Source organism: Propithecus coquereli, unplaced genomic scaffold (assembly GCF_000956105.1).
Source record: "Propithecus coquereli isolate 6110/MARCELLA unplaced genomic scaffold, Pcoq_1.0 Scaffold243, whole genome shotgun sequence".
Taxonomy (NCBI): Eukaryota; Metazoa; Chordata; class Mammalia; order Primates; family Indriidae; genus Propithecus; species Propithecus coquereli.
The window spans coordinates 2,416,067-2,427,170 of record NW_012147986.1 but is presented as its reverse complement, the minus strand read 5'-3'; the positions used below and the strand labels follow the sequence as shown (position 1 = coordinate 2,427,170).

Genomic DNA, 11,104 nt, shown 5'->3' with positions numbered 1-11,104 from the left:
GACTTTTGGGGCTGTTGGAATGGAATGAATATATGTTTCATGTGATAGGAAATAAATCTGGGGGAAGGGCTGGGGCAGAATGTTATCAGCAGAATCATGTTCCTCCAAAATTCATGTTGAGACCCTAACCCCAATGTGACTATATTTGGAGACAGGGTCTTTAGGGGGTATTAATATTAAGGTTAAATAAGGTTTAAGGGTGGCTTCCTAATCCAATAGGATTAGTATCCTTATAAAAGGAAGAGAAACCAAAGCTAGCTAGCTCTCTGTCATGTGAGGACACAATGAGAAGGCAGCCATCTGCAAGCCAGGAAGAGAGACTTCATCACAAATCAAACCCTGCTGGACCGTGATCTTGGACTTTCTAGCCTCTAGAACTATGGCAATAAATTTCTGTTGTTTAGTCACCCAGTCTATGGTATTTGCTAGGGCAGCCTGAGCTAATCCACTTTTTGTGCCTCAGTTTCCCCATCTGTATAACAGGAATAATTTTGCCTATCTCTTAGCTTTGTTGTAAGAAAAAGTTAACATATGTAAAGTGTGGAAGACAGAACCTAGCATATATTAATGCTATGTCTTTATAAGCAATTGTTACAAAGATGAAGACTGTCTTTGTGCTCAAGGTACTTGGGTTTCTAACTTGTGCAAAGGAGCCATTTGGCCTTAGTTGGGTATTTAGAAAGCCTTGAAAATTCTCATTCCTATTGGCCAATGATTACAACTCCATGATCATCTAGCTCAAGTTTGCATTCCTATTAAAGATTAATTTCTCTGGGAGGGGTAACATTTATTTCTCAAAGTGATGAAAAACAGATGGAACGAAAGATTAGGTGCAGGTACTGAGAGGACGAGGATAGAAACCTCATGAGGAGTCAGCAGCAAAGACCGAAGTCTCTGAAGCCTATTTCTTCAAAGCATGAAGTTAAGGAGAAAGTAGAGTTGAGTAAATTTGTGGCAGGCAAAGCTACTTAAAGGGTAATTGTTAAACTTTGAATTATCTAAAACTTCTGTTTTAGAAAAAAGACTAGACTCTGAAACTTTCAAGACTGCTTTTATTTGTCTCTAGAAGGTAACCCTGGGCCTTTTCACTCCTCATACTTGTGGAAGTCTGAAACAGAGAAGTCAGTCCATTACAAATGGCTAAAAGATAAGAACAGACAGTTCACAAAAGAAATACAATAAAGAAACATGCAAAATATTTAATTTCGTTAGTTATCAAAGATGTTTAACTTTAAAGATATCATTTTTTACTCATTAAAATTCCATCGTTTTAATGGATCTCATTGTTGGCAAGAATGTGATGGAATCATCACTCTTACACAGCTGGTGTTATTATGAACTGGCACTATGCATCAAGTCGTGGAATGACCTACCTGTGACTCAGGAGTTCTGCTTCTGGGACTCTATCCTGAAAAAACAATAAAAATACAGAAAGGACTAAACACATAAGGTTATTTGGTATGTTTATGAGAACAAAAAGCTGAAAACAGCTTAAGTGTCCAACATTTAGAAAATCGTTCCACTCAATAAATCATCTGAACATGCCAGTAATAGAAAAATCAAAACAAGATACACATATTATGTATCCTATGAATATTTCTTATTTTAAGTTTCATAGGAAAAGAATTTGGAAGCATTTTAGTATTTTTCCATCAGTGGTTTTACTAAGGTAGTAAGATCATTTTGTGTCTTCTCCATTTTCTGAAATCTCAACATGAAGAAAAAACAAACTCATGACTGAAAAATAAAGTCACTCAAATCATGGCCAGACAGTTTGGATGTTGGAACCCATTAAGTATATCACTGTGGATGATAAAACACTGCAATTAATTGCTTTAATTTATCTATTTTCTAGTCCACTCTCATATTTCAAGGTTGAATTTTATTAGAATGAAAGGATTTAACACCATTACTCCAACACCAACAGTTCATTGACTTGCTGAATATTAGGAAAGTTACTCCTGTTCCTTACTTTCCTCACATGTAAAATGGATATAATTATATATCACAGGGTGCTTATGAAAATTAACTAGCTTAATATGTATAAAGTGCCAGGAATAGTATTTGATACAAAATAAGTATGGGTAACTATTTTTTCTGATCTTGATCAAGTCTTTCCACTATACATGTAACCATACTTTTTTGTTGTTCAGACTTACCTTTAGAAACTTTTTTTAATTTTAATTTTTTTACATATCTAGAATGTTTTATACCTAAGAGACAAATTCATGTATATTTACCCGAAGGGTTAAAGGATAATTGAATTCTATCAGCCTATAGTCTAGTGTATTTTAGATCATTGTTTTAGTTTGCTTTTAACAGTTAGCTAGAAAATTCCACCTCTCCCTGGGAGTGGGGACAGGGAGACCCAAAAAGTCCTGGGTTCTAAATGGAAATGGCCCAGCATGTCTGGTCTAGAGACAAGAAGGCACAGCAGAGCCATGGACTTTCATAGGTAGTCTTTGTCTAGAGGCATAGTCTCTACAGTATCAAGGGCAACTCTGAACAAAATTCAGAGCCATGCGTGATGTAAAATGCCTGAGCTATAGCCACAGGTGACAAATGGAAGGAATAAACACTGGCAGGATAGGGAGCATCCTGCCACCCAGCAATGCCCAACCCCAATATGGCAAAAACTACGCCTCGAAGCTCCAATTTTAGACAAGCCTCTCCTGGATCTTGAAATTAATCTTTAGTCCTACCAAGACCAAATGCAGTGGCATCACTTGGCTCATGACCCTGTCTGCACACATACTTGCCAATTCAGTCCCCAAGTGAACCTGCTTTGGCCCCAGAAGTTAATCTCCAACCCTGTCATCAGCAGATTCTTATGTACTTCATTCCGAACTTTGCCTCCCAGGAATGTTGTTGATCTTGCACAGCCTGCTCTGACCCCATCTCCAAATCCTCAAAAATGCCCATCCCTGCCACCACCAGGATTCCACTCCCCAGATCCTCTCTGAGAGCAGGGAGAAGGGTGGCACTCCTGCAAAGTAAAGCTGGAGAGGGCTTGCCTTCCAAATCTTAAGCTCCTTCCAAATCTTAAGCTCCATATGACCATTTCAGCCCAATGAACCGCATCAGCTGTCAATAGGTCTCCAGTCAGGATGTGTGGCCAGGATTCTGAAATCCTATGCAGTCGCCCCTTTGGGTAAGCTGTGCTAAACCCTTATGAGGATGCTTTTGTCACATAAAGGCCAGCCTGAGCATCACATCCTTGGCTTCTTTATCTTGAACCCATCCTGTTTCCTGATTATAAAATATAAGCTTTCTATAAGGTTAGTAAAAGTGGTATTGAATAATTGCTCTACTCACATACAAATAAGAATCTCAGAATTAAATCTGTTAAAGAGAAAACTAGCCAGAAAGATACTTGCACAATAGGGACTTCAAAGAAAAAATAATTTCCCCTTTTCTTTCCCCTTCCTGAACAATTCAGTCCTAATGCCATTAGTTGGGCCACAGTTAGGTAGGGGAGCCATAGTGACCCAAAGCAAGGTATCAGAGCCTAAGCAGGGAGAGATGGCGTCCATGCCTAGAGGCAGCCCAGAAGAGGATATTAGGGACCAAGTGGACAAGGAGGTGTGTCCACGTGGGGGAGTGGCCCAGTGCAAAAATGGAAGAGCCCAATCAGGGTGAGAAGGGCACCCCCATTGAAGGGTTGGGGACCTGGCATGGGGAGTCAGCACCAACTGGGTAAGGAGGGTGTCCATGGAAAGGGGCAATTTAGCGTGGGGTGGGGAAGCCCAAGCTGAGTAAGGCAGGCATCCATGTGTGCAGGTGACCCAACTCGGCAAGCCAGAGCCTGCGCATGGTGAGGAGGCACCCACGCATGCAGGGACCTGCGTGGAATGTCAGACCCAAAGAGGGGTTCTTGTGGAGGAGCAGCGTGGCCTGAATGCTAAAGCCCAAGAGGGTGAGAATAGCCGTGGGGTGAGGAGATGGCAGCAGGGATGGGAGATGGGTTATACACAGGGGTGTCCTCAGATAAATAGCTAATTCCAGGGCTGAGGATGGGAAAGTACAAGATGAGCTTGGAACATCTTCTGCCAGAAAGAGTGATCAAAGAATGATGTTGACACGTCAAATAGAAAGGTAGCCTGCTTGAAGGGGCTTTTACTGGCTGCAATGAGGACAATCTTAGCAATAAAATAAATAATAAAATATAACATTATATGATGATATAACCATCTCCTGAATTAAACAGAAAACCATGAATCAATATTAATATAAAAAAATTTCATATAGAAACAACCAAAATGTTCTGAAATATTTAAATGAACAGTTAACAAAATATAGATGGTACATTCATACCATGGACTACTACTCAATAAAAAGAAGGAACAGACCATTAATACAGTAACTTGGATGATCTCAAGGGCATTGTGCTAAGTGGGAAAAAGACAATCTCTAAATGTTACACAATGTATGACTCCATTTTTGTAACATTCTCCAGATAAGTTATGAGATGGAGAACAGATTAGTGGTTTCCAGGGGCTGGGGAGAGTGGAGAGTTGGGGGTGGGAGAAGGTGTGACCATAAAGGGGCAGCACGAGGGAGCTCTTTGTGGTGATGGAACAGTTGTGTCTTGATTGCAGTGATGGTTCCATGAACCTACATATATGATAAAATGACACGGAACTATGCACACACACAGTACTAATGTCAACTTCCTGGTTTTGATATTATACTATAGTTATGGAAAATGCCACCATAGAGGGAAACTGGGTTAAGGATGCACAGGGCTTCTCTGTACTATTTTTGCAACTTCCTGTGGATCTATAATTATTTCAAAATAAAAAGTTTAATAAGTAAATATAGAATATTTGATGAGTAATGGGATATTTAGATAGTTTCAAAGCACCTCCTCACAAAGTACACATTAACTACACAAGAAAAAGACTAACTTTAAAGTGGAGAAGTCTGGCAGTCACCACTTTAAGCAAGTTATCAAAGTGAATGTCATTAGAAATAGAACAAATCAAAATCTGCCTCCTCTAGACTCAGTAAGCAGAAAACAGCATCACTTCTGTGATTCCTGCCAAAGATGCATATCTGAATCTAATCAGGAGGAAACAGACAAATGCAGATCAAGGTACATCTGCAAAATAACTGGCCTGTAATCTTCAAAAGTGTCAAGATCATTAAAACCACAGAAAAGCCAAAGAACTGTTCCAGACTGAAGGAGACTAAAGAGACATGACAACTAGATATAACTCATGATTCTCAGCTGGGTCCTTTTGCTAGACAGGACATTACTGAGTCTATTGGTGATATGGCAGTTATATGGCAGTAATGCAATAACATTCATTTCAGATTTTCGTATTAACAGTTGCACTGTGGTTATGTAGAAGACTGTCCCAGTTTGTGAGAAATGCACGCTGAAGTATTAGGGGCGATGGGACATCAGGTTGGCAACTGACTCTCAAGGGGGTCAGGGAAAAAAATTCTTTGTACTGTACTTGCAACCTTCCTACAAGTTGATTATTGTTTGAGAATAATTTTTATTTTAAAAATGAATGAGTTGAATATCAAAGGATGAGAAATTCTTGACAAAACTGATGAAATCCTAGAATGCTTCTACAACAATGGCACTCTTTACAAGAAGTCACGCTTGACAGAAGTGACATACACTGTCTATAAAAATCTCAAATGCATGATTCATTCTTCATTTTAATGATTAGCACACTCTTCCAATTAACAACAAACTTGGTAGCTGAAAAGACTAAAAATTAAGTGTCTTGTTCCCTTTTTTAAAGAAAATTCCTGTCACAACTTTTCTGTTTTTCACTGAGAAATGTTAATCCCCACTTTAAATTGATGCACTGTAAGTGGCCTATCCCCGGAATCAATTATCCTGTTCATATTTGCCACTAACGTTGCCAAGGACAGGCCTGCTCTGCTGCTGGGCAGGCTCCTATCCCAGCCTAGGCCCAACAGGACCAGCAGGAAGGTATAGCCAGGAAGGGCACCATGAGAATGACATGATGATATCTACCTGACAAGGACCAAGGAGGATTAAATGCAAGTCAGACTCTGGCCTTACTGTCTAGTACATATTAATACTAGTATTTGTGGAAGCATCACTCTTATTAACTTAGTCAGCTTCGAGGTCATTTCTCACTCTTTTGTTTGTTCTGTCATTCCATGTCAGCTCCTATAGTAGCAACAGGAATTCTGTCTCCTAAGCGCTAACTGGCAAGGCAAGGTTTATATCTCAAGTGGTCAGAATATGAAAATCTAGACTGAGCATATGCACAAATGAAATCCTTAGAAAATAGTAATCGAATTAGGAATGGAAGTCAAGGCCAGCCAGCCCCCAGCCAGCTATCAGGAAGCCTGTAAGACTTCAGATGAGTGCATCAGTGAGGGCCAAGTGAGAAAACCCAAAACACCTGCTAGAGAGCTGGGATGCCTGTGGCTATTACTGCTCACTAATCAATATTGATTGCTCTTGGTGAGTCAAGCAAATTTGAAAATCTCTGTCCAAAGGGACATTGACATGCGGGTTGTTTTGTTGGCCCTTTTTTGGACGTGATGTCACTTGAACTTAAGGTTATCTTATATACAAGGTAGGTATAATTATCATATCCATTCTACAGATGGGGAAATTGAGGATTAGAGGGATTCAGCCACTCATGCAAGGTCACATGGCTAGCAAGTGGTAAAACTGGAGCTTGAACCTCAGCAGTGTGTCTCCAGAGCCTACACTTAACTGCTATTCTAAACTGCCTACCACAGCCACCATTTGTGACTCCACAGCCCACACCACCCCTTACATGACACCAAGAAATGTGTTACAGTATGCCTCGTTCAGATTCCTACAAGCCTCCCTTATTTCAACAGTAATTATGTTACAGGGTGGCAAGGGACCTCATTTGTGTAACATTGATCCACAGCAAGGGCAAAAAGTCTACCTTGTGGGCTTGGAGAAACATGCTGCTGCTTTCAGCAGCCTCTTTAGTTTGACAAAGTATTAAGAGCTGTTACAATTAACTCCTTTATTACTTTTTAAATGTTGTCTTATAACCAGGCTAAAAAAGAAAAAAGTAGTTATCACCATGCATCCTTATTTATGGCAAGCTACTTACTTCTTTTTCTGGAGACCACAGAGTCCAGAACAGCTTCTGATGTCTTAAATAGGGTCATTTAAAAAATAAGTTAGGTCTATATTGGGTGGTTCCGGAGGAGTTTCCCCTCCCCCTGAGCTGCTTACCAATTAATTTAGGAACAAAATAATCTTCCAAACTGGCAAGCCCTGCCTCCCCACCCAGGTGCTTTCATGAAATTATCTTGTTTTAATCATGTTTCGGCATGGAAAATAACACATACCTTAAGCTATACATTTTGAGGGGTTTTTTGGACATCTACATGGCTATTTAAGAAGGAATACTTTACCAAGCTCCTGGTCGGGGAGATAACTCCAATCATAGATGTCAAGCTCTGGCGACAAGCAAATGCTGGCTCACCACTGCCACCATCTGCCCAGGGCCCTTTCCCCTCATTCTTCAAGCCAACAGCACAGCTGGTACATTGGGTGTTTTTTGATAGCTCTCTAGCTGAAGATATATGTGGTTCGGAAGTATTGTTGCTGTAGTTCTGCTCATCTGGGTCTTGTTTCTAGAAATCATATTTAGTTGTCAAACAGTATACTATGACAATCAGACTTTCGGGATTTAAATCAATATACGTCAAAGTTTTAACTGATGAGTTTTCATTTAAGTGATATGGGTAATGCTTAAGTCATTATGGAGAGAAAAGTTTTGCTCAATTGACTGTATTTTGTTCTTCTATAACCTTAAAATATTGTGCAATGGGAAACTGTATTAAAACTATTATAGCATAGACAGGTCCTATATTTTATATTGAATGCAGCACAAAGCACTTATATTACACAATTAGCATGCAAGAAAAAACTAAGGTAGCCACCTGCATATGTCCAAACTCTATGACCATGTCACAACCCAACCATCCAATGTGGTCAATGAGCAATCCATTCCCACCATTGCAGAACATAGCCTTCTAGCACTCACCTGACTAGGATTAGTGGAGAAGAAAAAAAATACAAAAGTACTAGTACATGCCTGGCTATTTCTGCCCTATATTTCTAGAATAATTGTTTCTCTTCTCTCTAGTATCGTTCCTTCTCTTCTGTCCCTAAACAGATCATAGTGCTACTTAGGAATGACCTTCACTTGATCTAACGTTCTCCCTTCCGTTCTTTCTGTCCTTCTTTCTACTCTCAGACATCCAGGATGATTGGGCTTGAAGTTTGCCACTTTCCTCTGCTTGGACTCCAGGTATTTGCCAGTAATGCACCTTCAACCTTCTCTGAGTTGACTTCCAGCCCACTCCTCTTCCCTTTCGCAAACGCGGGCCCTGGTTGCCTCTCCTGTCCTGGCCTTCCTCCGCCTCTCAGTAGCTTCTCACACTGCCCCTCCTCGGCTTCCCAAGATTCTCTCCTCCTCAAGTTTATGACCCCTCTTGTACCACCATCTTCCTGCCACCTTCTCGTCTCTAAGGACTCCTCCTTCCTCCTGCCATGGTGTCACTTAGGGCTCATTTTTAAGGCCTTTTCTCTCTTCATATCCTATCTCCCCTGATGACTGACCCATTTTCAGGCCTTCAGTGTTTGCCTCTCCATGAAACAAGTTGATACTATTTATTTTTATCTGGTTGTAAGACGTTTTGAAAATGACAACAAAGGAATTTATTATAAATCAGCCCACACCTCCCACTGCCTAATGGACAGTTCTGAGCCATCCAACCCTGATAATGGTGGTGATACTATGGTCCTTCAACCTGGTTTACAAAGCAGGTTGATCTACGTTGTCCCACTGAATGGTCACAAAACCCCACAAGATTGGTCACCAGACCATTGCTGAGCTCTCAAGCTGGGTTGGCCACTCAGAGATATCTCTCCTAAGGGAGGTCCCTCAGGGAAAAAAATGCCTCTTCCTTTCTGTGTCCTGTCTAATGTTCATTCTGCTGAAGGTAAACCACCACCACAAAGTGATTTTGTGGAAGCCTCCTAAGTCCCAGCTGTCACGGTCCTATCAAAGATTCATCAGTTAGAAAGTAGGTGCTCTGGAAAGTGACAGGAGGTAAATGTATAGCTGATCAGGTACTCAATTCCAAAGCTCATGCAGAGTTGGGTTCAAATCCCATTCCTGACATTTCTTAGCTGTGTTGCATTTACCTATATTTTGGCTTCCTCCTCTGTAAAATGGGGATCATAAATAGCTCAGAACACTGTTATAAACATTAACTGGAAAGTCTATGGAAATTATATGGCACAATGTCTGGCATATAGAAAGTGCTTAATAAATAGTGGCTCTAGTTGTGCTAAATTCTTAAACCTTTACCTTTGAGTCTTTGGCTCCTTCCAAAACATCATGGAGAACTTGTATGTATTCAGTTGCACCTTTAAGGATATCGACTTTGCTAGGCTTCCTGCTTTGGGGAAGAAATGGCACAAGTGCCTTCAGTTTGGCAAAACCACGGTTGAGATTTTTTATCTAGAAGACAAAAAGGCACAGTGACACAAAGAAAAGGCAATTTGTAGAGACATCCGCCCAAGCCATGGAAGGGGGTTGTGAGGGCTCATTTCAACAGCTCTCTTGCCTGGGTGGCAAATCTAAACAGGTATGTGCCCCAAAAGTCACTGCTTCACCAGCAGTGCAGTTCAACGGAAGGGGGAATGGCCCAAAATGAGCACTTTGAGTGGACAAGCCAGAAGGTGTGTATGTTCCTGCCAACCTCCCCCCTCTCCCTATGAGAGTATACCCACTGCATTATAATACAGGGGCAATTGAGAGTAGTGGCTAAAATCTGAGTCACCTACACCTGGATTTAAAACTTAGGTCCACTATCTACAGGTGTGTGGGGGATAGTTCATTTCTCTAAGGCCCAGTCTGTTCATCTGCAAAGTGGAAAATACCTATCTTGTAGCTTTTGGAAGATAATTAAGTGATGTAATGTACACATAAAACACTTTACCCAAACCTGGCACATAGAAAGTCCTCAATAAGTAGTAATGCTGATGAGGAATAAAGTGTACAAATATTGTCTACCCAAGCACTGTGCCATTAACTCTTCAACCTCTGTACCGAGTTAATGATACAGAGTCAAGTATGAGAGTCCAGAGAGTTGGTGAGACTTCAAAGGTTCCTCCTTTTTTATTTTTCTCTGTTCTCCAGAATCTAATCCCTTGGCTCTGAAGGCCTGTAACTCCAATGATCATCCCCCTGGAAGACATGGGCCCTGGGAGAACTGGCTCCCACTATGCCAATATACTTATGGGAGTTCCCTCCCACCCTGGAGCAAGGTGGACAAGGGACATGGTCAGCCAGTTCATGGGAGGATACAACCAGTAAACGTATGAAACGATTTAACTTTTATAATCAAAGAAACTACAACAGAAGTTAGAAACCATTTTTCACATACCACGCTGGTAACATTTTTGTTTTGCTTATCATACCCAGCATCAGGTATTGCATGAAAAAGAGAACAGCCCTATACCCTGTATGAAGGGCAAAAAAAAATTAGTAAACCTTTCTAGAATGCAATTGGGCATCTTGTATCAAAAATTGTAAAATTGTACATGGCCTATGTCCCAATGATTCCATTTCTAGCATTTTATTCCAAGGCAATTATCAGACACACACAGGGATTTACATAGCAGTAAAAAACTGCAAACAGCAAACATGCCCAACAATAGGAGACTAAGTTATGCAGTCAAATACTTCTTTGAAAGAATACTTAAGAATATGAAGAAGTGCTTTTGATGATGTTAAGTGAAAAAACTACAAAAATATGTACTGGATAATTTTGTAAAATTATGTATATGCACGCACACAACTAAAGACTGGGAGGATATACACAAAAATGTTCACAGTAGTTATATCTGTGTTATGAATGTCTCCTTTCCCTCTTCAGACATTTCTATATTTTCTGGGTATATTAACTTTATCATTAAAGAATAAAAGTCATTAGTTTTTTTAGTGGATAAAACCAGGACTATGGGCCGGGCGCAGTGGCTCACGCCTGTAATCCTAGCTCTCTGGGAGGCCGAGGCGGGCGGATTGTTTGAGCTCAGGAGTTC

The 11,104-nt window shown here is 40.6% G+C and overlaps 1 protein-coding gene across 1 annotated transcript in view; it reads right to left on the bottom strand.

Moving 5' to 3' along the window:
* Nucleotides 1–1,035: 1,035 nt before the first annotated feature.
* Nucleotides 1,036–11,104, bottom strand: part of FIGLA (folliculogenesis specific basic helix-loop-helix) — an 11,864-nt gene continuing 1,795 nt past the window's right edge. The window contains exons 2-5 of the mRNA XM_012646458.1: nt 9,366–9,518; nt 7,399–7,620; nt 1,374–1,408; nt 1,036–1,108 (exon numbers count right to left, since the gene is read on the bottom strand). Of these exons, the coding sequence (XP_012501912.1) occupies nt 1,093–1,108; nt 1,374–1,408; nt 7,399–7,620; nt 9,366–9,518 (426 nt within the window). The 3' untranslated portion in view covers nt 1,036–1,092. The remainder of the gene's footprint in view (nt 1,109–1,373; nt 1,409–7,398; nt 7,621–9,365; nt 9,519–11,104) is intronic.